Source organism: Saccopteryx leptura, chromosome 1 (assembly GCF_036850995.1).
Source record: "Saccopteryx leptura isolate mSacLep1 chromosome 1, mSacLep1_pri_phased_curated, whole genome shotgun sequence".
In the NCBI taxonomy this organism is placed as follows: Eukaryota; Metazoa; Chordata; class Mammalia; order Chiroptera; family Emballonuridae; genus Saccopteryx; species Saccopteryx leptura.
In genome coordinates this window covers 17,257,221-17,284,973 of record NC_089503.1, presented here as the reverse complement: position 1 = coordinate 17,284,973, position 27,753 = coordinate 17,257,221, and the positions used below count along the sequence as shown (strand labels likewise).

At 51.7% G+C, this 27,753-nt stretch overlaps 3 protein-coding genes across 46 annotated transcripts in view; 2 read left to right on the top strand and 1 right to left on the bottom strand.

The window, feature by feature from the left end:
* Positions 1-66: 66 nt before the first annotated feature.
* Positions 67-10,734, bottom strand: ACP2 (acid phosphatase 2, lysosomal). Its single transcript, XM_066361975.1, has 11 exons — positions 10,577-10,734; positions 9,901-9,996; positions 9,510-9,596; positions 8,091-8,243; positions 7,884-7,982; positions 7,716-7,805; positions 7,115-7,247; positions 6,179-6,261; positions 5,958-6,064; positions 5,663-5,838; positions 67-992 (listed from the first exon to the last, which is right to left on the bottom strand). The coding sequence occupies exons 1-11, from the start codon at positions 10,688-10,690 to the stop codon at positions 859-861; spliced, it is 1,272 nt and encodes a 423-aa protein (XP_066218072.1). The 5' UTR covers positions 10,691-10,734; the 3' UTR covers positions 67-858.
* A 6,600-nt stretch (positions 10,735-17,334) lies between these two features.
* NR1H3 (nuclear receptor subfamily 1 group H member 3) lies at positions 17,335-25,263 on the top strand. Of its 8 annotated transcripts, none has more exons than XM_066361853.1 (11): positions 17,335-17,415; positions 18,045-18,248; positions 19,004-19,083; positions 19,604-19,792; positions 20,220-20,486; positions 20,745-20,953; positions 21,059-21,238; positions 21,416-21,515; positions 23,958-24,071; positions 24,282-24,376; positions 24,562-25,263. In XM_066361853.1, the coding sequence occupies exons 3-11, from the start codon at positions 19,041-19,043 to the stop codon at positions 24,706-24,708; spliced, it is 1,344 nt and encodes a 447-aa protein (XP_066217950.1). In that variant the 5' UTR covers positions 17,335-17,415; positions 18,045-18,248; positions 19,004-19,040; the 3' UTR covers positions 24,709-25,263. The 8 variants fall into 8 exon arrangements, 7 of the variants coding, with proteins under 7 accessions (XP_066217950.1, XP_066217992.1, XP_066217939.1 ...); XR_010748777.1 differs by lacking the exon at positions 17,335-17,415 and adding an exon at positions 17,762-17,865 and having other exon boundaries at positions 24,216-24,376; positions 24,562-24,615; XM_066361895.1 differs by lacking the exon at positions 17,335-17,415 and adding an exon at positions 17,762-17,865 and having other exon boundaries at positions 21,149-21,238.
* A 418-nt stretch (positions 25,264-25,681) lies between these two features.
* Positions 25,682-27,753, top strand: part of MADD (MAP kinase activating death domain) — a 42,288-nt gene continuing 40,216 nt past the window's right edge. For 17 of the 37 annotated variants that reach the window (XM_066361728.1, XM_066361717.1, XM_066361595.1 and 14 more), the window contains exon 1: positions 25,942-26,249. The gene's annotated coding sequence lies outside the window, so the exon portion shown is untranslated. The other 20 variants (XM_066361592.1, XM_066361583.1, XM_066361676.1 and 17 more) reach the window with 6 other exon arrangements.

Genomic DNA, 27,753 nt, shown 5'->3' with positions numbered 1-27,753 from the left:
TTCCAGCACTGACCTGGCTAGAGCAGCCCTGGGTCTCCAAGATGAAAAAAGGCACAGAAACAGCACTCAGAGTCCAAAACTTTCATTTTTCTCAAACCTTAGCCCTGCTGTGGTCCATTCAACAGCTGGCCAGCTCGCAGCCTGCACTTACCCTGCATCCGTGGAGCCCCCAGCCCAGCTGAGGGGGATCGCAGTTTCATGACTGTGCCACAACTCGCTCTGCTCCCAGCCCACCCAAGTAGAAACACCCTTCCAACCTGCTCAAGCTACAGGGGTGACGAGGATGCCTGAGCAGTATGTTTACTCTTTGGTGGCTTCAGCTGGACAAAGAGACCCTTGACTGGCTAGCTGCTGGGTGGTCTGGTTCCTGGGTGGCCAGTTTGTGCCCCCACAGTTATGCAGTCTGTCCCAGTAGAATAAGCACTGAGAGACAAGACTGTGTCTTCTAAGCCATTTGCCAAAGACTCCGGGCTGGAAGAGAGACCAGGTCCTGACTGGGGGTGGTGCTGGGGTGGGCCAAGGCAGAGCGGGCCACCAACTCCTTCAGTTCTTTATCCCAGGTCCCAAATGGAACTTGAATACTTGTACACATTCCAGGTCCTCAGGGAGCAGGGAGGAGGCAAATCTTGTTTGGAGAGAGCCAGTATCCAACACAGTACTTGCTAAACATAGGGCGCATGAATATTGAATGACAGGTGCCATGGACCAAGCCGAGTCCTACTTGTCATCTAGGTTGGGGTAATCAGAGGGAGGCCCAACCCAGGGTCTCCTGTCCATGGGCTGGGGAGCAGCAACAGTCAGGAGTGAGGGCCAAGCCCACCTCCCCTAGGAGACAGAGGGAAGGGGGCTGAGTGGTTGTCAAGCGTGATCCTCCCCATCTGCAACGTGGCGGTAGCCAGGAGGCTGGGCCTGCATCCGGAAGAGGACGGTGAGCAGCAGCACTATGAGAAGGAAGAGGATGGAGCCACATACAGCCAAGGCCACGATCACCTCTGGGCACAGGGGCAGGGAGAAAAAGGGCATGTCAGCATTTATTCCACAAATATCTGATTGCCTACCACATGCCAGGGGCTGCTCTTACAATGGGGATAGCCACAGTTAGTGACAAATGCCATGGAGCAAAGCAGAGTAAGAGGGAAAAGACGGACAGGTCAGTCAGGGAAGGCATCACTAAGGATATTTTGAACAGAGACCTGGAGTCAGTGAGACATACAGAGATTGGAGAGGACAGTCCTGTGGTGGGATGAAGAGCTGACAGGAAGGTGCAGGAGGCCCTGATGTGGGAGCGTGGCATGCCCTAAGATCATCAAGAGTATCACTAGAGCCCTGGCCAGAAAGCTCGGTTGCTGAGAGTGTCAGGCTGATGCACAGAGGTTGTGAGTTCAATCCCCAGTCAGGGCACATACAGGAACAAATGGATGTTTCTGTTTCTCTAAAATTAGTAAATTAAGAAAAGAAAATGTAATAAGAGCAAAGTAAGTGAGGGGCAAGTAGGAGCTGAGAGGAGAGGGCCAGGCCAAGTGTTAACCTGGATATTATTCCAAATGTGATTGGAAGCCACTGAGAGATTCTAAGAAGGTAGTAATGTGAAAGTAATATACTTTTCTAAAGAAATTAACTCTGGCCTGACCAGGTGGTGGCGCAGTGGATAGAGCGTAGGACTGGAATGCGGAGGACCCAGGTTTGAGACCCCGAGGTTGCCAGCTTGAGCGCGGGCTCATCTGGCTTGAGCAAAATGCTCATCAGCTTGCACCCAAGGTCACTGGCTCGAGCAAGGGGTTACTTGGTCTGCTGAAGCCCCACAGTCAAGGCACATATGAGAAAGCAATCAATGAACAACTAAGGTGTCACAACGAAAAACTGATGATTGATGCTTCTCATCTCTCTCCGTTCCTGTCTTTCTGTCCCTGTCTATCTCTCTCTCTGTCTCTGTAAAAAAAAAAAAAAAAACAAAAAAAGAAATTAACTCTGCTGTGCTGATAGACTTGTATGGACAAGAAGAGAATCACAAAGAACATTAGGGGCCCTTGGCCCTGGCCGGTTGGCTCAGCGGTAGAGCGTCCGCCTGGCGTGCGGGGGACCCGGGTTCGATTCCTGGCCAGGGCACAGTAAAAAAGAAATTAAAAAAAAAAAAAAAAAAAAGAACATTAGGGGCCCTGTCCGGGTAACTAAGTTGGTTCGAGAGTTGCCCCAACACGCCCAGGTTGTGTGTTTGATCCCCAGTCAGGGCACATACAAGCATCCACCAGAGTGCATGGATGAGTGGAACAACAAATTGGTGTTTCTCTCTCTCTAGCTCGATATCTCCCTTCCTCTCTCTCTAAAAAATCAATAAAAATTTTTTAAAGAATATGAGGAAGCTTATCAGTAGTTCAGGCAAGAGATGATGGTAGATCTAGGGAGCAAAAGCATGTTTTGATTTTGTTTTTTCCAAAGTAGGCTTTTTATTATAATTGATAAAATGAAAGCCCTCAAAGAGGTTAAATAACCTGCCAAAAGTCTGATGACAAGAAGGCAGGCAGGAATCAATGTCTGACACAGCATCCAGATTTCTAGCCATGGAGTCATGCTGCCTTCCCTGTAACGGGAAAAGCTTCAGATCCAAGACCCAGCTATACAGACACAAGAGTGCTTGGTTTAACCAAATGGAGAATTGCTGACTGTCTCAACTACCAAATCCAGGTGGACCGGACAGGCTGGTATTGCATTTCAAAAGTAAATGCACCCTGGCCGGTTGGCTCAGTGGTAGAGTGTCGGCCTGGCGTGCAGGAGTCCCAGGTTCGATTCCCGGCCAGGGCACACAGAAGAGTGCCCATCTGCTTCTCCACCCCTCCCCCTCTCCTTCCTCTCTGTTTCTCTCTTCCCCTCCCGCAGCCAAGGCTCCATTGGAGCAGAGTTTGCCCAGGCGCTGAGGATGGCTCTATGGCCTCTGCCTCAGGCACTAGAATGGCTCTGGTTGCAACAGAGAGACGCCCCAGATGGGCAGAGCACCGCCCCCTGGTGGGCGTGCCGGATGGATCCAGGTCGGGCGCATGCAGGAGTCTGTCTGACTGCCTCCCCGTTTCCAACTTCAGAGAAATACCAAAAAAAAAAAAAAAAAAAGTAAATGCATTGAACAAAGAAAAATCAGACAGTGAGTTAATAGTATTAAAGGTAGCCTGACCAGGTGGTGGCACAGTGGATAAACAGAAGAACCAGGTTCAAAACCCCAAGGTCACCAGCTTGAGCACAGGCTCACCAGCTTGAGTGTGGGGTCGCTGGCCTGAACGTGAGATAATAGATATGACCCCGTGGTCGCTGGCTTGAGCAAGGGGTCACTCTGCTGTAGCCACTGTCCCCCCCCCCCCCATCAAGGCACATATGAGAAAGCAATCACTGAACAACTAAGAAGACTAAGGAGCTACAATGAAGAACTGATGCTTCTCATCTCTCTCCCTTCCTGTCTGTCCCTATCTTTCCCTCTCTTTGTCTTTCTCACACACACACAAAAAAATAGTATTAAAGGTAAGAGCACAAGAAAAGAAAAAAGGTAAGAGCATGTATTTTAAAGATTGAGATGCTAGGATCTCCTAGTGGATTGGTTACAGGGTCTGAGAAAGAGTATTCAAGATAAATCCTAGGATTAGATTATGCAACTAGGTGACTAATGTGGCATTTACTAAGATGGCGAAGCCTGGAGGAAGAACAGATTTCTGCAGGAAGAACATTTGGTTTTAGACATCAACTTTGAGATGTCACATCCATGTAGAAACCTCCAGTCTGCATCTGGATGGAATGTTAGTCTAGCTCAGAGAAGAGGTCATGAATCTGTAAGTCATAAAGACACAATATTTAGCATAAAGATGGTATACTGGAACCATGAGGTTGGAAAAGATTGTCTTGGGAGTGGGCACAGATCTGAGAAAAGGGCCAAGATGTCCCAGGCCATCCTCTGGGTAGTGGGGAGAAGCCAGTACGGTAGGTGCCTAGAAGTCAGGAGAAAAACCAGAGAGGCCAAGAATGTGTTTAGGGAAGGAGTGACCAGTTATGTAATGCTGCTGAGAGGTGAGAGAAGCAGATTAGGAATTGGTCACAGGCTTCGGTAAGGAGTCACTGGACCTTAACAAAAGTGAATGGAGTGAGGACCTGGCCGGTTGGCTCAGTGGTAGAGCGTTGGCCTGGCGTGCAGGAGTCCCGGGTTCGATTCCCGGCCAGGGCACACAGGAGAGGCGCCCATCTGCTTCTCCACCCCTCCCCCCTCCTTCCTCTCTGTCTCTCTCTTCCCCTCCCACAGCTGAGGCTCCATTGGAGCAAAAAGATGGCCCAGGCGCTGGGGATGGCTCCTTGGCCTCTGCCCCAGGCGCTGGAGTGGCTCTGGTCGCGACAGGGTGACACATCGCCCCCTGGTGGGCGTGCCAGGTGGATCCTGGTCGGGCGCATGCGGGAGTCTGTCTGACTGCCTCCCCGTTTCTAACTTCAGAAAAATACAAAAAAAAAAAAAAAAAAAAGGTGAACGGAGTGAAAGGAGCCACGAGCCTGTCCAGTGTGACTGAGCGAGCAGACAGTGAGGAAGCGATTCTGAGGCAATCTGAAGTCTAAGCAATTCTGAGGACTGCACTCAACAAGGCACGGGGATGGCGTGGTCGCTGGTGAAAGTGCGGGCCTGAGAGGTTTTCGGCAGGCTTTGGAAATGGGACTGATCTAGTAGAGAGGAAAACAGTGGGACATCCGAGGTCCTTGTGGAGGTGAGAACAGATAGGCCCAGAGTATAACTGGGGTGAGGAGGCTCAAGTAGCAGCTTGTACCAGCAAATAAGCTGGCAAATGTGCAAGCTAGAAGATGTGGTGGTGGGAAAATGGGATAGTTCTCTCCTGAGTGCTTCTATTTTCTTAGTGATAAAAGAAGTGAGGGGTTGCCTGGCCTGTGGTGGCACAATGGATAGAGCAGTGCCCTAGAATGCTGAGGTTGCCGGTTCAAAACCCTGGGCTTGAACTAACAAGCAAGCAATGAACAACTAGAGTGAAGCAATTATGAGCTGATGCTTCTAACAAAAGCATCAGCTTCTCTGTAAAAATCAATCAATAAAACATTTAAGCCCTGGCCGGTTGGCTCAGCGGTAGAGTGTCGGCCTGGCATGCAGGAGGAGTCCTGGGTTCGATTCCCGGCCAGGGCACACAGGAGAAACGCCCATCTGCTTCTCCACCCCTCCCCCTCTCCTTCCTCTCTGTCTCTCTCTTCCCCTCCCGCAGCCAAGGCTCTATTGGAGCAAAGATGGCCCGGGCGCTGGGGATGGCTCTGAGGCCTCTGCCTCAGGCGCTAGAATGGCTCTGGATGCAACAGAGCGACACCCCAGAGGGGCAGAGCATCGCCCCCTGGTGGGCATGCCGGGTGGATTCCGGTCGGGCACATGCGGGAGTCTGTCTGACTGCCTTCCCATTTCCAGCTTCGGAAAAATGAAAAATAAAACAAAAAAACATTTAAATAAAAAAGAATAATAATAAGAAGAAAAAGTGAAGGCACCACCTGGGTGTAATTAGGGAGAAGGCGAAACATGGTCTCAGGTTGGGGAAGAAAACTGTCCAGAAAATGAGGTAAGGTGGCTGGAAGTGCGACTGCTCTCAACGTGTGGCTGTGAATTCTAAGTCGTTCTGGGACACGAGCAGCACGGCAGGCAGCAGCTCACCTGTGTCCGCAGGGTCACTTGCCAGCTGGCACTCCTGCTGCCAGTCCTTGGGCACAACGGGCTCTGTGAGGCGAAGGAAGTCCTGCAGTGGGCAGCGGTGAGGGCAGCCAGGCAGGCTCAGCGGCCAGGGGGCCTTGTCACTCTCGTTCCGAAAGTACATCTCCACTGAGAAATTCCTGAGGGGATGACGGGAGACAAGGGGGAAGCTGCTCACCAGGCTGTGACGGAGTCCGCAGGCTGCCCGGAGCCGCCGCGCCAGGGCGCCTCCAGGGGGCAGAGTGGGAGCTCCACTCACCCGTTATCTTCCTGGTACAGTTCAAACATGTGGCAGGAGGCGTAGGGGGCTTGTTCACCATTGTAGACATACAATGCCATTTGCAGAGCAACCAGGGTGGTATCGTGCTGTAAGGGAGAGGGGCTCCCCGTTATCACTGCTCCCCCCCAGCCCCAGGCACTGAACAGAGAAGAAACCAGCTCCTTGTTTGACATTAGCACGCTGGGGACTAGGGAGCTTACTGCGGAGTAAATGAGCAGCTTAGGGAGCTGGGAGGAGGTTGCCATCAGCGTCAGGTTCTTCCGTATCTGAGCCAGCAGGACTCCTGAAGGAGAAAAGTCCCCAGTGTCAGTGGCTACAGCCATCCCTGTCTTTTTTTTTTTTTTAAACTGATTTAAGAGAAACAGAAAAAGAGAGAAATATCGATTTGTTGTTCCACTTATTCATGCATTGATTGCTTTTTGCCCTGACCAGGGATCAAACCCACAACCCTGACGTATTGGGATGACACTCTACCCAACTGAGCTGCCGGGCCACAGCCATCACTGTCTTTTGATCAGATCTAACTGTGGTCCTTTCACCTTCTGCTAGTCCTGAGTCTGCTCACCATACAGAGAACTCTTCAGGGGCTTGGGAACCACAGGAGAACTCAGCACACCCTGCTCTCTGACCACTTTACATTTACAGAGGGAAGCAAGATAAGGTATCTATGTTTCAACACAGATGTAGAAACATGTCTGTGTATATAAATAAATGAGGCCCTGCCCATGATTATAGAATTCCCTTCAATTTGGAACACATATACACTTAAGGTTGCTTCAGAACACACGGGTGGCCCTAGGCCAAGGGAACTCTGCCACCGGCAGGCTCTGAAACCACGATGATGTCAGATTTGACAGCAGCACTGCCTTGGGCGCTCAGAGCAGGAAAGAGGGACATGTATTCCTCTTAGCTTTTTTTCTAAGTGGTTCTCTGGAGGTAGGTTTTCATTTAAGAGGGAAGGGTCTTCTGAAATTTAAGAATAAGAATGGTAGAAGAGCATCATGCAAACCTGATTGTGACCATTCATGCCATTCACACGGTGACAAATGTGCTACGAATTTGGTGACTTAGGGGGACAGATGTTTAATGTGGTAGGGTCCCGAGGAAGGGAGTGACATGCTGTTCTTGTCGCTCACCTCCCTGAAGCCGGGCCTTCTCTGCCTGCTCGTAGATCCCGAAGAGGAAGCGGAAGCTGAAGTCCTTTAGCCGGCTCAGACGCTGTACGGTTTGGGGGGAGGCCCAGGGCGGCAGGACCAGCCCATGTGTTTTCTGCGTATCGCAGTGGGCAGGTTAGCTCCCCCGGCCTAGGCCAGAGCCTCTCCTGGGGCATCTCTCTTCTCCAGTGAGAAGGTGCCTGTGTGTGTGAGGGGAGGGAGAGGAGAGGAGAGCTGAGCCAGGGGCCTGGCACCAGGAGACACGGCAGGCAATGTTGAGGCTGCAGGGTGCACGGAAGGACGCACGGGCCCAAAGAGCATGGCTCAGCAGTGTGGAGCTGGATACTGCCAGAGTTCTGGGTGGAGAAGTGCAGGAACTGCTGACAACTAAAAAACTATTTCCCACTCTGGGGTTCTTTTTCACCCTTGAGGGAAGTTCCCTTGTTTCACAAGAAGCAGGTGGCCTGCCTGGACCTCCCTAGTGGGAATGGCAGCCAGGCATTGTGTCCTACGCGTTCTGGTCACCTGGGCCTGCTGAGGGTAAGAGCAGACTGGTCACACTGGGGACGCCAAGTGGGCTCACCTCACAGAAGAGTGTGTCGTAGACGTTCCAGATGGTCTCCAGTGTCAAGTCCGTAAGCCCTGTCTCATTGGCCACCATATCCAGAAATTGCTATGAAAAAGAGATCAAGGATCAGTCCTGCCCTGAGATAAACGACAGTGTGATGACCTCCACCTTAGCCCCACTCACTGCATTCTGAATGCTCTCATTCTGATACTCTGGTGTCTGCCGGGTCTCATTTTGCAGCTGCTCGTAACGGGGACATGGGCCCAGTGGGAACTTCAGCAGCTGCAAACCAAAGGGGGAAGTAGAGGCAAAGAGAGACTCAGTGATCAGAAGGCTCATGGCCAGAGCTGTCCCTCTCACCACCTTCAGGGAAGCGCTGGCCAGTCTTACCTTGTCCTCGGCAATGGGCACAGTGTGGACAGGAATAGGCTGCCAAGAGATGTTTGGGTTGAAGCGCTGCATCCCATTGGGAGGGAAGAGTCCAGCTAGGTTGGCCTCGGCACTCATGAGAGTACGGTCAAAGTCAGTGCTTCGCACATAAACCTGTAGGGGTAACAATAAGTCTTTTTTGTGAGTGGGAGGGAGCTCTGTCTCCTCAGGGGGGCCCTAGGAGAAGAATCTGTTCTTGACGGTTACCCAACAATTGTAATCCCACCATGTGTCTGGTGTGTCTGGCTCCTGCAACCTCTCTGGCCTTTCCCTCTTCTCAGCAAGGGCCCAAACAGCTGCAGGCTAGCTTTCACCACTCTGAGAATGGCTCCAGTTCAAATGGTCCTCCAAGCCCAAAGTTCATAGTAAGGCTCTCTGGTCTATCTGTCTGTCCAGTTTTTTGTTTTTTTTTAATTAAATTTTTTTTTTAATTTTATTTATTCATTTCAGGTGAGGAGGAGAGAGAGAGAGAGAGAAGGAGGGAGGAGCAGGAAGCATCAACTTCCATATGTGCCTTGACCAGGCAAGCCCAGGGTTTCGAACCGGCGACCTCAGCGTTCCAGGTTGATGCTTTATCCACTGCGCCACCACAGGTCAGGCCTGTCCAGTTTTATAACATCTGTCTCCCTGTGTAGGCCAGGATTGTTGAGGGCGGAAACTATCTCCATTCACAATCCCTTTTATAAACTGGCTTGAAGACAAGAAAGAGGAAATAAGATAAGGAACAAAGATAATTGTTTGTGGGAAAAGGAGAAGAAAGCTGTGAAGAAGAGCAAGATCAGGAGAGAGTTGGCCCTCAAGGGAACAATAACAACATCTAGAGACTTCTGAGACAGTGTGGCTGAGAGTGGGAACCAGAGGAACAGCTATCCCCATCCTGGGGATGGGGAGACGGCTTCACGGAGCCAAAACTCTTGCCAGTCTTCCCTGACTTTCTCTCTCTATCTTCCCTGCTACTTTTAGTTGTGTGTGGTTTATCTGTCACCCCCACTACATCCTAAGCTCCACAAAGACAGAGATATCTGTGTGGTGCACCACTATATGCAAAGGGCTAGCATAATGCTTGGCCCATAGTAGGTGCTCAGTAAGTGTTTTGAATGAAAAGCCTGAGTTATTTCACAGAGCCAGAAACTACTCTGCCAGACCCTTCCTTAAGTCCAAGCTTGGGTGCGAGGTAAGTTTGCCTCTTCCTATTCAAGCAGGGGCAACTCAGCCTCTAGGGTTTTGTTCTAGACAGCCCTTGGATGTCTTGTCCTGTAGTTGTAACCAAAAATGCATGGAAGGAGGAGAAAGCGCCCAGCCTGACCCTTAGGCTCCCGGAGGGCAGAGGTCGAGGACAGCAGATCCCATTAGCCTTGCATCTTGAGCTCTCAGCCTTACCTCTTGCCGGTGGTAAGAGGTGTTGAGAAAACCATGGTAGCGCTGCCGCAGGGCCTGGCCCAGCTCCCAGTGCTGTAGCATCCCCTCCTACGGGCAAACCCAAGGGTTAGGGATGGCTCACAAATCCCACAGGGCTTCAGCACTGTTGCTTTCCAAGTTTACCCCTGGCTGGAAGTAGGAGGGTGTTAATGGGATCCCGGAAGTCGTTTATTAAATAGCCAGTTGTGCATGGCGTTGTCTTGGGCACAAAGGAAAGTATGGTTAAGAAATTTGGTCAAAGACAGCACCCTGAATGGACATGGCAGTTTCTTGGGGCCCCAAGTTCTGTAGGCTGCTCTAGAGGTCACTCAATCTGCAGCTCATACTGAGGAAGGACTGGCTTCTGACCCACCTTGGTTAGTTGGCCAAACCCCTGGGGCCAGTCATCTTCCTGATAGGGGTCCTTGGGATATGTCTTCACTGGCGACCGGTCTCCATGTCGGTACAGCTGATGAAAGAAAATGGTTTGCCTACAGGTCAGTAGATCTCCTTGATGGGGACACGGAGCCCCACCTCTGCCCCATGCTGGAGAGGGAACTCTCACTGGGAAACCTTAATTCTACCTACTGCAAAAGACCACAATTAAGAAGTCAGTAACTTCTTCCAGGTTCCAGAGTCTAACTTTAAGCAATGACCCCGGGATCACAGACAAAGCCAAAGGTACAGATAATAAAGGAAAAGAGAAAATAAAAGGCAAGGCAGACAGATGATGGCGGGACTGGAAAAAAGATCACCAAAGATTTCTGTAGGGGTGGGTCTCTTAACCATTCGACTACATCTCTGTCCCAGGGCAGACTCGTCTGACCTATCTTCTGATGCGGACTCCAGCGTACCCCAGTCCCCCGCCATACCCCAGGGCTCCACATGAATTCCGAATCCAGGCCCCCAAACCCGCAGAGCATCGGTGTCCCGCTAAACCAGCTCCTCCTCCTCAGACCCCCAAGCCCAGCACAAGCCCCGCCTCTCCCTCCAGCAAGCCTGTGCCCTCTAGCTCTAGCGAGCCCTTTGGCGACCCCATCTCTCATTACCAAGGTAACGAAGCGCAGAGTCCGAGCCTGGGTGGGTGGCATCACCATCAGGTTCACGCCAAGAAGGAGCTGGAGAAGAGCCGCCCAGCTCCAGGCAAGCTGTCCGCCCGCCATCACCGTTATCGTCTTTGCAGCAAAGAGGGTGGAACCCACTGGGCGGCACCTGCAGCAGCCGCCCGGACGCACCCTTAAGGACACACGCCGGAAGTGCACCCGTTACCATCTTGCTAAAGGAGGTGCAGGGACGGTGCAAGGAGGAATCTGGGAGGGAATTCTTGTAGGAGACTCGCGGTCCGGCCATGGCGGAGGAACTTGGGAATGTAGCACGACCTAAGGGCTTCAAGACCTTGTGTTGGTAAAAAGAACTCTGAGCTCGGGTTTGCCTCGGCCGGCGGAGACGCTGTGGACTGCGCCCGGGAGAGCGAGCGCCCCCGCGGGCCGGATGCTGCTGGGCCTGAGCGCAGAGCCGGAGCGGGTGCAGAATTGGGGCGGGGGGGTGGTATAGAGCGCCCCTTTCCACAGGCCTGCATTCGGGTGGAATTTGAGCCTTGGGTCAGGGCACAGTGTGTAAACAGCCCTTTGGACTCCCTATATCCTTGATGTTGGTCCCAGCGTATCCTACTGCTCATGCCCTGAGCAAAGCTCCGGAGCCCTCTCCCTTACCCTTGTAGTCATTTCCCTGCCCTCCCACCATTCCCAGTTTTAGTCAACTACAATGAGAAGGTCACGCGTCTTCCCAAAGGAGTTGGGTTGTACAGGATGTTCAGACTTTGCAAAACCAAAGCAGTGAATCCCTAAGGGAGGAATTTCAGAACAGTAGGAAGATATATAGGAATAAGGGGAAGGAACTTAACCAAGTGGGAGTAGGTGGAGTTTTCCCAGAATCAGAGGCCCTCTTGGCACTGGCCATTAGGGCCCAGGTGCAGCCAATTTGGTCTAGAGGCTTTGTGACCAAAGGAGGTGGAAGTGACTCAGGGCTAGGAGGTTAGATCATATAGTTCTTTGGGATGCTTTGGTCCAGTCTACCCACTAGAAGCAAAGCACCTCAGGTCATCACAAAAATAAAACCTAATCAGACTTATATGGAAGAAAGCAGGGTCATTATCTTGCCCTAGGACTCCAGGTTCAATTATTTATATATACCTCAGGATCTAAACTTTGCTTCCAAAGCTGTTAATGTAGTTGTTACTAGAATATGAACTGAAGTCCTGGTAACGAAGTAGTTCTTAATTTTCTTATTTGGTCACAAGCTCCTTTAGAGACCAGATAAAAATTTAGTCCCCTCTTCAGAAAAATGTCCACACACACAAACACAAGTGGAATTTTGTACATAATCTCAAATGGTTCATAAAGACCACCCATAGGCTTCATAAATCTGCATCTTTGAATCTCTGCTCTAACCCAGTCCTATACTGCTCACAAAAATTAGGAGATATTTTGTAGCTTCATATTTATTTTGAAATATCCCACCTAACCAGTGGTGGTGCAGGGGATAAAATGTTGACGTGGAACGCTGAGGTCCCCAGTTTGAAACATGGGGCTTGCCTGGTCAAGGCACATATAGGGTGTTGATGTTTCCTGCTCCTCCCCTCATCCTCTCTCTATCTCTCCCCTCTCTAAAATGAATAAGTAAAATCTTAAAAAAAAGAAAAAATCTCCTAATTTTTGTGAACAGTGTATTTACAGATAAACCTAGAGAGCCTGACCAGGCAGTGGCGTAGTGGATAGAGTGTCGGACTGGGATGAAGAAGGACCCAGGTTCGAGACCCCAAGGTTGACAGCTTGAGCGCGGGCTCATCTGGCTTGAGCAAAAAGCTCACCAGCTTGGACCCAAGGTCACTGGCTCGAGCAAGAAGTTACTCAGTCTGCTGAAGGCCTGCAGTCATGGCACATATGAGAAAGCAATCATGAACAACTAAGGTGTCGCAACAAAAAAATTGATGATTGATGCTTCTTATCTCTCTCCGTTCCTGTCTGTCTGTCCCTGTCTATCCCTCTATCTGACTCTCTCTCTGTCTCTGTAAAAATAAATAAATTAATTAATTAAAAACGAATAAACAAAAAAACACCTAGAGAGGAAGTGATTTGTCCAAGGTCACACAGTTTAGGAGTATGAATTAAAACTCAGGTTTTCTGATTCCCAGTTAAGTAGTCTTTATAATGGGATGTTTCTCACAGGCTGCTCAGGTTACATTTGTTAAACTATTTAGTGGTCCTAAAATACCTTCAATAAAGAGATTTCTAACAAATTAACCTCTTCACATTGGTGGGGGTGGGACATGGCTAACTGATAAGATACTGTGTATTAGAGATTCTTGAGTGTTTTCTTTTAATATGCCTCTACTTTCCTTGCAAACTACCCAAACCATTGTGAGTTTTAAATGTTGATCTTGGGCTCACTAAATTTTGGTAAGTAGAACAAAACTCCCTCAAATTCATCTTTTGCCTTTCTTCCCACTTGCTCAAATATGGCTATATCCTTTGTGCCTGAAGTATCCCTTGTTAATGGAGCAGGTATTCCAGTTTGTATTGTGAGAAATCCAGGAAGAGTGAAGGTCACACCAAGAACATGGTAGAGGCCCTGGCCGGTTTGCTCAGTGGAGAGCGTCGGCCTGGCGTGCAGGAGTCCCGGGTTCAATTCCCGGCCAGGGCACACAGGAGAAGCGCCCATCTGCTTCTCCACTCCTCCCCCCTCTCCTTCCTCTCTGTCTCTCTCTTCCCCTCCTGCAGCCAAGGTTCCATTGGAGCAAAGATGGCCCGGGCGCTGAGGATGGCTCTGTGGCCTCTGCCTCAGGTGCTAGAATGGCTCTGGTCGCATCAGAGCATTGCCCCCTAGTGGGCATGCCGGTGGATCCCGGTCGGGCTCATGCAGGAGTCTGTCTGACTGCCTCCCCGTTTCCAACTTCAGAAAAATACACACACACACACACACACACACACACACGGTAGAGCCAATAGCTGAGCCCTGGTCCCTGGACCCCCAGCTTTTGCATGTTTTGTACCAGATGATTCTGTGGTCTTCCATACCTTGGTTCCTAACTACAAATACAAAAAACAAAAAGAAGACATGTAGATGAGTAGACTGAATAGATAACATAGATACATAGGCCACCCAGACCAAATAGATCAGAATCTCTGAAAGTGAGGCCAGGTTTGGGAATCACTGCTCTACCCTGTGTTGGCAGAAGTGAACCTAAATCCAGGCGAGTTAACCATTATTTCCATCTGGGAGGCAGTTTTGTGTAATGGAGTGAGGAAAGGGTTGGTTGTTGTTTTTTTTTTAATTTGAGCTTTTGAGTCAGGCATACCTGTATCCAAATTTGTTATTTACCCCCTTCTAGTAACTATCGCCTAGGCAATATGTGAGGTATGAGGATAAATGTAGTAGGGCCTACATGTTACTTCTGTCTTCTATATCACCTCTGAACTCATCAGTCCAAGAAGCACTGATGAGTCCTGGATGTCACTGCAACAGCTGCTTGCAAGGAACTCAGATGGGATGCTGGTCTGGGACCTGATAACTTATCTCCTGGGAGATGGGCAAAGCCTCTCTCATCCATTCCTGACCCACAACGCCCTAGTCAGCCCGCAGCCCAGGACCACAAACAAGCCCCACCTGGAGCCTTCTGACCCAGCCCAGAGCCAGTTGTGGAACTGGGTTCTTTTCTATGTTGCGACTGGGAGGTTGGGCAGAAATCACTTGAGGGACCTGCAAGATGCTCCCACATTTTACACCTTTCCAGATGGTGAAAGAGCAAGAAGCAGTTGCCCTAGGCCTAGGCCATCCCTGTAAACCATACCATGTGACCTGTCTCGTGGGAATTTGAGTGCTTTCAGGGGAATTATCTGGTAGTCCCCAGTTCCCTGGACTGGTAAATGCTGCTATATTTGCTTCAAGGTTCCCCTCGCTGTAGTGAGAAGCCTTTGGAGGTTCTGAGGATCAGAAATGTGACTTAGAAGACCGGCAAAGGTGTTCCCAGGCATGGTGCGGCTCTAGGAGCCAGGGAAACAATAGGAAAGGCCCCATGCACCTGGTGGGATTGTGTTGTGGGGAGGGGCTAGCAAAGTGGGACATGGGATTCTAGCTGCTGGTCACCTGACTACTTGCCCTGGCTTGGGGGACAAGTCCAGTGGTTGGTCTATGGAAACAGGAGATATTGCCAACAGGTTTTGTTTTTTTCCCATTTTTCTCTCCAGTCCCCCTTCGGGGGGGTTGGGGGCTCCTGATACCCTGTAACCTGAAGGAGTAGCTCTGTTGGTACAGCACTGGCAGTGTTTCTTCCTCTGCTTGAGACGAGGCTGAGGCTAGCTCCCGGCCATGGGGGAGATGGCACCCTGAACTGCATGTTCCACCACTGGCTCTGGGCTGGGTCAGAAGGCTCCAGGTGGGGCTTGTTTGTGGTCCCGGGCTGCGGGCTGACTAGGGCGTTGTGGGTCAGGAATGGATGAGAGAGGCTTTGCCCATCTCCCAGGAGATAAGTTATCAGGTCCCAGACCAGCATCCCATCTGAGTTCCTTGCAAGCAGCTGTTGCAGTGACATCCAGGACTATGCTCCTGTCCCGGAGCCACTAGGAATGGGGAAGGGCGGAGCAGGGAGCTGGATGGATAATGTGGGTGCTGGGACAGAACAGCTCCAGTTTCCCAGGAGCTGGAGTCCTGGTTTCTACTCTCCCAGGACACCGGGGCCTTGTGAAAACGGGAGGGAGCCCATGCACGAGGAAGGAGAGCCTTGTGCTCATGACTCAGAGATGTCCAGACCAGGGTGGGAGCCTTGTGAAAGGGTGACCTTGTGATGAGAAGGAAGAAAAGTAAAAGCTAGAGGCAGAACTTTGAGAGGGGGTGTCAGAGGGGCTTTTCTAAAATGCGAAAATGAGTACATGGCAGATTTTGCAACACCACCCAGCCTGCTGTCTTCGCAAGCCTCTGCTCCCAGCCCTGGCCTGTTCCCCTGCCCCACCCTGTGCTTCCTCCCCTCTATCGCCAAGCTCCTGTTCTATTTCTGCTTTCCCTGCCCTCTCCCATCCTGCTTCCCTACCTCCCTGTCACCATCCACTCTTTCCTTGTCCCCTCTGTCCTCTCTCCTGGTGCCCTGCTATTCTCTGTTTCAGTCCCTCTGGCTGCCTGCCCTGGCCCCCTGGCCTGGACTTTAATGTGGGGCCCATGGGAACTGGAGTTCATGGCAAAACAGGAAGAGCCTGTGAGCAGGAAGCTGGGAGTGGGGCAGGGGGTGAACAGCCAGCAGTGACCTCAGGTCCTCGCCTCCCACATCTGGACTGAAGCATCCCCAGAGCTCTCTGCCTCTCCCGCCGCAGCCCCCAGCCCTGCCTTCTTCTACCTCAGCATTGCACTGGTCCAGCAGAACTGAGAGGCAACAGGACGAGACTATCCTGGACTCTGACGCAGGAGAAAGAAAGAGTTCAGGGGCTGGAGTGAGGACGTCTGCATTCTGATCCCAGCCTGCCCACTGTGTGTGGTCTTTGAGAAGTCTCTCCCATGAGCTTAGTGTTCTGTGTGTAAAATGGAGCTTGTGTTATCTATCCTCTTTCCTGTGGCTGCTCTAAGGACCAAAAGAGATAGTGAGGAGTTTGCATATGGGGACAAGCACTGGAAGGTTAACAATACAGTGGTCCCTTGTCTATCGGGGGTTAAGTTTCAGAACCCCCCCACGATGGGCAAAAGTCCACAAAGTAGCAACCTTATATTTAATTATTTATATATTTTTAAGGCTTTATAAACCCTCCCCGCACCCTTATAAACTTTTCCCACACTGCTATTAACCTTTCCCACACTTATTTTGCTTATTTTACTGCAAAATCCCGCAATATAGTGAAAAATCCACGATACAAAAATATATACAATTTAAAAATTAGCGATACAGTGAGACCACGAAAACTGAACCACGATATGGCGAGGGATGACTATACAGATTGAAAGTGAAGGGAAATCCCACAGCTGAAAGGTTTGGAAAGTGTGTGTGTGTGTGTGAGAGAGAGAGAGAGACAGAGACAAAGAGTCAGATAGGGACAGACAGGAAGAGAGAGAGATGAGAAGCATCAATTCTTTGTTGCGGTTCCTTAGTTGTTCATTGATTGCTTTTTCATATGTGCCTTGACGGTGGGCCTTTAGCAGACTGAGTGACCCCTTGCTTGAGCCAGCGACCTTGGGCTCAAGCTGGTGAGCCTTGCTCAAACCAGATGAGCTTGCACTCAAGCTGGCGACCTCGGGGTCTCGAACCTGAGTCATCCGCGTCCCAGTCTGACGCTCTATCCACTGTGCCACCTCCTGGTCAGGCAGGATTGGAAACTTCATGATCACTGCTACCATTTCTTGAACACTTAACTACATGCCACACATTGTACTATGACTTCTTGTTTAATTCTCATGACAACCTTAGGTGGCAAAAACCATTATTATCTCAGTTTTAAAGATAGAGAAACAGACCTTCAGAGATACTAAGTAAGTCGCTTAATCAAGATCAATAAGAGGCAGAGGCAAGACCAAGATTTGAACCCAAAACCTGAGCCCAGAGCTCAGAAGCTGAATCAACATGCTGAAATGAAATTGACTAGAGATAACAAGTATATGATAGAAGGGGATCATAATTTTTTTCTTGTTTATTCATGGAATGAGCAGGAACACAGGGCCTGCTCTGTCGCCTGTGCTATGCCAGGCCCTGACCCATGGGTTACAGGGGAGATAAAATCAGTAAGGCACGGTATCTTCAGGGATGGATCTCGTGTTCCAGGCAACAGGGCAGTAAGGCTGCTGCGGCTATCGGCTGTATCTCAATAGTTTCTGGACACAGTCTGTCATCACTTCATATGGAACTGTTCCCCAGGTAAGGGAACTTGCATACCTTCCCAGGCCCATACTGGGCTGGCCCCTGGGTCACCTGCCAGCTCTACCCCCACCGCTATCCCATGCCTGCCATTGCTCCCCTGTTGGTAGCCCTCACGGGGCACCTCCATTCAAAGACTCCCAGGAAGGCCCAGCACCTGCCTCTCTCCATTCCAGGAGTAGTACCAGTTTGGCTGAGGCCTGGGGCTGTCAGGGACAGCTTGGCCTCTTCCCAGAGGCCGGGGAGGAGGAGGGAGGCTGGGAGAGCAGGCTGGGGCTCCGTGTTGCAATTCCAGACCGTGCTGGGACCTTTGCTCCACGAAATGTCTATGGAGGGGAGGGAACACCGACTCTGGAGGCTGCCGGGATTGGGGTGGGGGTGCCTGGGAGGCAGTCCTTCTGTAAGAGCAGCCCGAGTGAGGAGAGGAAGGGGAGACGTGGAACTGGGCTGGTCTGAAGGGAAATGCGACTGTTGTGGTTGGGGGTAGGGGGGCTGGGGTGGCGCCGGGCTGAGGGGGTGGCTGGCTGGGGAGGAGTCAGCATGGAGGGGAAGCTGTCCCATGGGCGGGGGGAAGGAGGCCAGGGCTCCAGTCAGTCGGCTCCAGCGCTGACTCGGGGTCTGCCTGGCAGGAAGGAGCAGTGGCCCGACCCCTTGGCAGTCCCTCCCATCAGCCTTTCCCCATATTACTTCCCTGGGGCTCCGAGCCCCTGTCTTGCTCAGCTCCAGCTGTGGCCACCGCCAAGCCCCCTGGACAGGACTGCACTGTTCTCCTCTCTCAGCAAGGGGGCTCCAGAGACTGCCCCAGCCAGGAAGTCCCGTGGCCCTGGCACTCGGTGGGTCTGCTCCTCAGCACTTGCCTGGGGCTCTAGGTGTGTCCGGGGTGTGGGGGTGGGGTGGGGGTTGGGGTGTCCTGTGGATCTTGGAAAGGAACCTCTCTGGGGAGAAGTAAGGGATGATGATGGTGATGGAGGTATGGGCAGCAACAGGACTTTATTTAGGTCCCAGAATAACTCCTAAAGGCCTGTGAGGGAGGAGGTCCTGTATGTGAATTAGGGCAACTCTCAGAGGCAGCAGGTTTGTGCTGCGATCCTGTGAAGTGGCAGGAGTGAGGCTATCTAACAAGCAGCAAATTTCACTGGATGGAGTGAGCCTCGACCCCATGCCCTGGTCCTGCCCAGCTGTGGCCGTCCCCAGTGCTGGAGTGAAGGGGGAAGAGGCTCTGACAGAACCAAGGTGGATGTGCCCCAACATCCCCCGAGGGCCCGGAGATGAGCCCTGGGAGAAAAAGCAGCAGGAGGCCGAGGTGGCCAACAGCTCAGACTTGGGACTCAGAGAGACCAGAGCTGGAGTTTTGGCCCTACTACTGTCTAACTGTGTGGCCAGACAACTTACTTAATCTCTTTGAAACTCAGTTTTCTTATCGGTAAAATGGGCAAAAGAATAGTCCTGACTCTATAGGCATACTGGGCCGGGGGGGGGGGGCATGTAAAGCCTCTGCACAGGCCAAGTGAACATTAGCTGCTCCGTTGTTAGCATGATAAAGAGGGAGCCCAGTTCTGGGAGGGTGTAACCTGGCTTGTTCCTGCAGGTCAGTTGCTTGGTAATGTCCAGAGCTCCAGGAAGAGATGTCCTTGTGGCTGGAGGCCTCTGTGCCTGATGTTTCCCCTGGTAAGCTTCTTCTCTCCAGCCCTTCCCCCTCAGCCAGGACCCTAGCTCTCTCCTCCCGAAGGAATCAGCCTCCTTCACTCCCTGCCTTCCGCCCTTCCCTGGGGAGCAGCCTAGCGCCATCCTCGCCTCCTTCTGCCCAGAATTCCTCTAGACTGGTTCTGGTGCCTGGCGCTTGCAGGCACCCACTGGTCCTTCTCACTCTGGGCTTGCTGCTGGGGAGAGTTGGCATGTCCAGTGTTTACCCAGCTCTGGCTTTTAAGAGTTCTATGTGATATCTGAAATAGATGCATGTCAGCCCTCCAAGGGGACAAAGGTTAACATTCTCACTTAAGGTATTGAGGTGTCGGGAATTGCAAGCAACTAGCCCCAGAGCCCACACAAACCCAGGGTCTCGAAGCCTGAGCCAATGTTTTGCTGCCCTCTATGGGTGAAGATAAGCCGGCGGTTTCCCTGTCAGGACGCTGGGGAAGTGGAGGGGGGACGACCTGAGACCCTGCCTTGTGCCTCTTTCCGGGCTCAGACTCTGCAGTGGAGCTGTGGGAACCAGATGCACAAAATGCAAGCTGCCCGGCGCTGAGAGGCAGCAACTGCATCCTCAGGGAGGAAGTCAGCATGCCCTCGTCAGCCGGGGACGCTCCGGGGATGGGGCTGGAGGCACCGGATCCCACAGCCCTGCTCCCCTGGGTTGAGGCCCCTCCAGAGGCCGCAGGTGAGGAGATGCTGGATTTGGAGGAGCTAGGGGCTTCCTGGATCTGGAAGGGGGATCTTGGGGCTTTTTACCGTATAAAGTCACGTTTAAGTACCAAGGCTTTGGTGTCAGGTAGACCTGAGTCATCTGAGTGTGAGTTTTATCTCTACCTTAGGCCCTTCTAAGCCTCAGAGTCTTACTCATAAAATGTAAATAATAGTAGTAGCCATCTCTTATGGTTGTTTTCAGGATCAGTGCAAGTAAAGGACTGAGACATACTTGGGACATAATAAACAGCACTTGGCATATAAGAGCTACTTTCTTATGATAGAGAGATTAGACTGCGTGTTAAAAGGGCACGAAGGTCACTGCGTGCTCAGGGCAGTGGCCAGCTGGGCACTGAGCCTGTTTCTTGGAGAAGAACATTAAGGCACTTCCCTGTATCCAGAGCTCCGTCCACAAAAGCGGAAAAAGGGGCCAGCCCCCAAAATGCTGGGGAACGAGATGTGCAGCGTGTGTGGGGACAAGGCCTCTGGCTTCCACTACAACGTGCTGAGCTGTGAGGGCTGCAAGGGATTCTTCCGCCGCAGTGTCATCAAAGGGGCGCGCTACGTCTGCCACAGCGGGGGCCACTGCCCCATGGACACCTATATGCGTCGCAAGTGCCAGGAGTGTCGCCTTCGCAAATGCCGCCAGGCTGGCATGCGGGAGGAGTGTGAGTACGAGTACCTGGGGACAGGAACGGGGAAGGGGCTGATGGGAAAGAGGGGACCGGCAGATGCCAGGCTGTGAGGGTAGACAGGAAGCCAAGCCTACAGGGCCTTCCTGCGTGGTCCCTACATATGGATGAACATTTCTTCCCTGCCTTTACCCTTTGATCTCTGCTTTTCTGGAACCTCAAACTACCCCTCTGGCCCATCCTTGCTTCCTGTTTCCCCCTCTTCTTCCCCCCTCACATCTGGCCCATCCGTAGGTGTCCTGTCGGAAGAACAGATCCGACAGAAGAAACTGAAGCGGCAAGAGGAGGAACAGGCCCAGGCCATCTTCATGCCATCAAGGGCATCCTCCCCGCCCCAAATCCTGCCCCAACTCAGCCCAGAGCAACTGGGCATGATTGAGAAGCTGGTGGCTGCCCAGCAACAGTGTAACAGACGCTCCTTTTCTGACCAGCTTCGAGTCACGGTACCCGAGGGACCGGGGGAGGGCGGCTGTGCCCAGAGCACCAGCTGGCTTCTTGATGTCTGACTCAGGGCGGTTTGTGTTTTCCCTCCTTGCCCTTCTGGATAGCCTTGGCCCATGGCACCAGATCCCCAGAGCTGGGAGGCCCGGCAGCAGCGCTTTGCCCATTTCACTGAGCTGGCCATCGTCTCTGTGCAGGAGATCGTTGATTTCGCCAAACAGCTGCCCGGCTTCCTGCAGCTCAGCCGAGAGGACCAGATCGCCCTGCTGAAGACCTCCGCGATTGAGGTGGCTGGCAGGGCGAGGGGCAAAGGGAGAGCCAGAGCGGGACTGTCTGTGGGAAGGGCCCCCAGCCAGCCAGCCGGGAAGCCAGACCCACTGGGAAGTAGGAACCTCGCCTTGAAGGTGCCCCGTGCCAAGACCAGCCCACCGTGTCCCTGTTTGACGTCTGCTACTTGTGTGCAGGTAATGCTTCTGGAGACATCTCGGAGGTACAACCCTGGAAATGAAAGTATCACCTTCCTCAAAGATTTCAGTTATAACCGGGAAGACTTTGTCAAAGCAGGTGAGAACTGAGATCACAAAGGGACTGGGTGGAGGGACAGACACTTTTTGTCCTGGGGCCCATAGTGTCTCCAAAGCCACAGGCCCAAGGTTTGGGTGGCTGTCAAGGGAAGGCTTCACTTGTTTTTCCAAAACAGAAAGTTGGAATGCTGAGAGGCCTCTCTCATCTCTCCCAGAAAGGTTCCTATCGCCTTAGGCCAGTGGTTCTCAAACTGTGTTCCAAGGAACCTGAGGGAGGGGTTCCATAGAAGTGTCACCTTAGAGAAGAAACAACGGGGCACAGGAATCTCCTTCATTCTTACTTTAAATGGAGCCAGACAAGAAGATCCATTTAACTCTGTTATATATCATGCTTCTGCATAATGTTTTGCTTCAAGAAAAGATTTTACAGCTAGGAAAAAAAGCTTGAAAACAAACCATCCTGAGCCTTTAGTAGTCAGTAATGAGCAAGCCTTTCTCGGATGTGCTCCTTAAGGATCACGTGCACTAACTTCACCAGACTCTTCCTCACCTGCTGTCTGTGAAGTGCCGTGCAACTGGGGCTGATACACAGCAGACGCGCCTGGATGGGGCAGCTCTAAAATAAGAGTGGAGGCTCCTGCCCCATCCTGTACTTGGAGAATTGTCTCCAAAAATTGGTTCCTATTGCTGCTCTCTACCTGACGCTCGCTTGCAGACTGAGCAGTGCTGGTTTGCTCACGTTCAGTTGCTGCAGAGTTAGGAGAGGCTAGAAGGCTGAGGGTGTTTTGGAGGGACTGGAACTGATGCTCAACAGGAGACCGAGAAGTCTGACAGCTGAGTGAGCGGGTCTGTAAAATATGGCTGACACCATGACTCCATTCTTGGGGTTGGTAGGTCCTGGCTTCCAGGAAAAAAGCTCATAAAGTCTTCTCTGCTGCTTAATGGTTTCAGGCCAGCTCATGTGTCTCTTGTCTCAACACAGGCTGTGAGCTTTCTAGAAAGTTCTCCCTTAACTCTAGGGCATGACAGGGCTGTGTTGACAGCTTTTGCCTTCTGTGTGCTGCCAGAATGTATGGGCTCCTAATAAGGGCCATTGAATGACTTTTTCTATCTTGAAAAGCCCAGCCCTGCCCCTTTCTCTACCAAACCACCTTTCCCTAAGCGACTGTTATCCCAGCCCTCCTTAACCATGGCCTTCTTCTTCACAGCATCCTCCTTTTGAAAACTTGCCAGTTCTTGTGCGTGTTCCTTCAGTATTTTCAGGCTTGTGTTATCTGAATCTGTACTATTTATAGATTCATATATAAGCAGTTTTGATATCATCTTTGCCTTTTATTTGTTATTTTGTCAGCGAGGCCTTGGGGAGGAAGAACAGGGGCTCTCTCTGTCCCATCTCCTTCCCCCTCCACATGACTAATGATGTGGACTGATGGCATTGGAGATGTTCAGGCAGCAAGCAGTAGCAGACCCTTTCAGGGTGCATAATCCAACTCTACAACCTCCTGTCCTCTCTGTACAAATAGGCTATTCAGCACAATTCAAGGCTCAGTACCTCACCAACAAATACTTTATAAAGTGGGGCTTGTCCATTAAATGGACCAACACACACTTGATAAACATCACGGTGAAAGTACAGGAAGTCACTAATCAAGAAACCTCGAATGGAAAAGTTAGCAGATGGTTGCTGAAAGAAATCTGAGAAAGCCTAGGGGAGAGTGTGGGCTGGGGAGACGTTGACAATGTGTATGGGAGAAGTATTTTTTAGATACCATGACTTTAGGTATAGTTTGTTAAGTCTCCTCAAGAAGACTGGTTCTATTTTAGAAATTTTATTACTTATTTAACAAACATTTATATAGTAGTTACTATATGTGCCACACATTATTCTAAGGACCCACTATGAGGTGATGCTATTATCTCCATTTTACAGTTGGGAAAACCAAGGCTCAGAGAGGTTAAATAACTTACCAAAGGTCACACAGCCTAATAAATGGTAGAGCCAGGACTCAAACCCAGACAGTCTGGCACCAGAGTCCATACCCTCAACCGCATTGCTAAGTTCCCCTGGGATATGAAATATGAACTGTATCTCTAAGTATTCAAATAAGTAAGTTCAATTGCCAGTGGAAAAGTCTTTATAAACTAAAATGAGTTGCCTCTATTTCTAGTAACGGAGGGCTTCAAGAATTTTAATAAGAGTAAGAATTATTATTATAGTTTAATCCAGCACCTCCTATGTCCCAAGCACAGTGCTAAGTACTCTGCATGCTTTATCATTTAGCTATCACAACAGTCTTATAAATTCAGATGATTCCCATCTCACAGATGAGGCTTAGAGAGGTTAAGAAATTTGCCCAAGGTTACAGAGCCGAGCCCTGGAGACTTCTTATTGAGTTCTTAGTGGTTCTCTAAGTTGTGGAGTTGGAGAGAAGGAAGTTCCTGCTGCTCATGCCACATGCCCAGCCTCCCTTCGTCCTCCCAGGGCTGCAAGTGGAATTCATCAACCCCATCTTCGAGTTCTCCAGAGCTATGAATGAACTCCAACTCAACGATGCTGAGTTTGCATTGCTCATTGCCATCAGCATCTTTTCTGCAGGTGCGGAGGGGCAAGAGGGAAAATGAGCAAGAGACTTGACTGAGGAGGGCTGCAGGGCCATTAAGCAGGCATTGTAGGGCTGAAGGCCTTTCGTGTGTTACTTTGGGATAGGAGAGGTTGGGTAGGACATGTTCTTATTTCCAGTTATGATTTGGGGTATGGAATGGATCCTGGCCAGACTTGCTCCTCAACTCTGTTGGTGAACTATAGACCGGCCCAACGTGCAGGACCAGCTCCAGGTAGAGAGGCTGCAACACACATATGTGGAGGCCCTGCATGCCTACGTCTCCATCCACCACCCCCATGTGAGTCCTCCCTGGGTGCCCCTTCTCAACACAGGCTCATTCCCTGGCACACCTGCCTTCCCTTCAAGAATCCCTCTGTGATTATATTGTGCAGAGAATTCTCTACCTCTCCGACAACTCCCCTGTGCTTGCCCCCCCTTCCCTGGAGAGAGACAAAGGCCATACTTGTCCTTTTCCTCCCCCAGGACCGGCTGATGTTCCCACGGATGCTAATGAAGCTGGTGAGCCTCCGGACACTGAACAGCGTCCACTCAGAGCAAGTGTTTGCGCTGCGCCTGCAGGACAAAAAGCTACCCCCACTGCTCTCTGAGATCTGGGATGTGCATGAATGACTGTTCTTCCCCCCTTATCTTCTGTTTTCCCGGCTGGCTTAGGCAGGGTGACTGCCCCCTAGAGGTGAAACAGCCAGAGAAGGGCAAACTTTCCTGGGAGCTGGGCAAAGGAGATCCTCACGTGGCATTAAAGGAGAGTCAAAGGGTTGGGAGTTTTGTGGCTGCTGGGCACTGGGGGTCCTGCCGAAGCTGTGCTCCATTTGAACGCTGTGCTGACCCGACCAAATGGATGAACCCCGGGGCCACTTTGCACAGGGTTCTCTAGGGCCTTGCCCATCCTGCCTCCACCACTTCCTGTTTCCCCCACAGGGCCCCACGAAAAATTCTCCACTGTCACTCTGCGGCTTGGCCAGGCCAGGCCATAAGTGCCTAGGGGCTGCCGCCCTAATAGGTTGGTCTGGTACTGTTCGTACAAGAAGACCAAAATGAATACAGAATGAGAGAAACAACTTCTGGTTTGGGGGTGGGGGAGCGGTAACAGAGGAGGGAAGCCTGTGTCCTCTACGATCACCTTCTGACTCAGAGGAGGGAGACAAGTCACAAGTGCCAGCCTCCTTTTCCTAGCCCCATTGCGCCGAGAGGGTAAATAAAATGCTGATGCCCTCTGCCCCTTTCACGATGGTACTGGGGGCGGGGAGGGTAGGGTAGTGGGGAGGTCGTGTTGTCCTTCTCTGGAGGAGGGGCTGTTGAATTTCAGAACTGGCACATCAGCTATGCACCTGTGGTTGTGTGGCATGCGAACAATGCCTTGGTTTTTTTCGTTGGCATCTGAAAAAGTGGGCACGACAATTCCTCCAGTTGTCCCCACGACTATGGGACGGAAAGAAAAGTCCCCAGAGGCCAGGGGAAGGCTGCCCAGCCTGGGGCTGGGCCTCTCAGTTCTGGACTCCCTTTCCCAGCGGGCACCGCGGTACCGCTCACGCCCCCTTCCCTGGCGATCACCCGGTGTAGGTGATACAGCGCCGCGCCTTCCGGCCCCAGTTCCCCCCGCCACCCCTGAATTGGTAGGCTCCACCGTCCGGCGGCCGGCTTCCCAGCCCAGGCGGTTGGGCACTCCCAAGTCGTGTGCGGGGGGAGAAAGGTGAGGTGGGGGGGCTTGTCGGAAAGTCTCCGGAGCACTTTATCTTGAGAAGTAGCTTCCCGGTTAATGCACATTTCGTCGGAATGGGCTCCATTACCATGTCGAGTTAAAATCGGCGCAACCTAAACAAAAGGTATTCCTTTGGGTCCTCCCCTTGGCACGCAGTGCCGCTGGGCTGGCCCTGCGCTCCCCATCGCGTTCCCACTTCCACTCGTATAGGTGTGTGCGTAGCCGCCTTTTTCCCGAAGTCGGCTCCACCCTTCAGCGCTCGGCTTGGTGCCTCCCTGTCCCCCCGCGGGGGCGAATGGTAGGGCCCCCGGCCCCCTTCAGCCCCCTCTCCAGCTCCGGGTCGGAGTGGTGCGCGCCCTCCCGTGCAGACGCGGAACTCGCCGGGGAGCGATTGACGCTCTGCTGCCGGGAGACGTCGGCTCGGCCTGACCGGTTCCCCGAGGCTCGGGAGGTAGGAAGGTCCGGACCCCTGGGGGCCCTGGAAGGGTATTCGGGACGTGGCTCCTAGAGGGGAAAACGGGCTCCGAGAGGAAACAAGGGCTCTAAAGGGACGGGGTCTCAAGAGGCCCTAATGGAACGTCGGGGTGCATAGGGTCTCGAGAGCGACTAAGGGGTCCGCACAGAAGGGGCGGGCTACAAGTGGGGGCTCTCCGAGCCGCCGAGGGGGTGCGAGCTGCCGGCCTGGGCGCAGATCGCCGCAGCTGGGCTCGATTCTTGCCGGGCTGGCGGGTGGCGCTGGTTCCGGGGCGGAGGCGGGGGAGAACTGTCCAGCAGGTGAGGGGGCGGGCAAAGCTGTCCAGCCCAAGGGCCGACCGGGGATTGGCACCTGGTTCGCACGCGCGCGTGCGTGTGCGTGCGTGTGCGCCTTATTTTGGGTTAGGGTTTGAAGAACCACATTTGGTTCTCACACACACACATACACACACACACAAATAAATAAATATATATCTTAATTTGGTGTTTCAATATTGGCCTGTTAGAGAGTGGGGATAACGTTTAATCTATCCTGCAACTGCTTCCCTCCCCATCCTCGTGCATCTCTAAATTCTTCCTCCTTTTCCTGCCTTCCCCTCCTCCCCAAGCCTGCCTATTGCCTGCCTCATTGCTCTCTGTTCTCCCCCATGCTGGACCAGTCTGTGTTGCTGTGCTTGCAAGGTCACTGCCTGGGGGGGGGGGGGGGGGGGAGGAGGTGAGAGAGCCTCTTGTGCTCACGTCAGCAAAGATGTCATATCGCTCTCCAGTTCCTGTGGTTTTACTGTGACATCCTGCTCAGAAAAAGGGACGAATCCAAAGGGTTGGTTAATGTGGCCTCTTGTAGGCTGAAAAGACATCAATGACTTCAAGAAAGGTCTGTGGGTTCTAAGTCTGCGTCTGGATGGAGTGGATGGTGATGTAGGACTTCTAGCAGCTAGGTATGCATTTTGAGCTTGATGCCTCTGGAATGTGGAACCTAAGAACCAGGGGCTCCATGTTAGTAAATATGGTTGAGGCAAGAAGCTGAGTCTGAGCTTGGGTGGATATGAAGAGAGTGTAACTTACAAGTGGTGTTAGAGGATTTGTGAGGAGGATCAAGAATGAGAAGAAAAACCTTTGTTAGCTCTGCAATCTGAATAACCAAAGGCAGTGGCTTTTGATGAGATAGTAATTGTGTCTAAAAATCTATCCTATTGATAGTACTTGGAATGGTCTCTAAATTTCAGGGTCCTTGTGGCTCTGGAGGGAGATGAGCATTGTAGATCCTGAAAATGACTGATTTTTAGCAAATGATTCTCAGTGGGGAGGGGGTGGGATCTCACCAAGACTAGAAGCCTGATGCCTAATATATTAATAGAAGATCCTTCAGGTGTGAGGATTTCAGGTTTTCAATGTAAATATAGACTTCAAGGCTTAGCCCTGAGCTCTCTGGTCCTGTAAATTCTGTTTTAGTTTAAGATACAGCAGATCCTCAAATAATG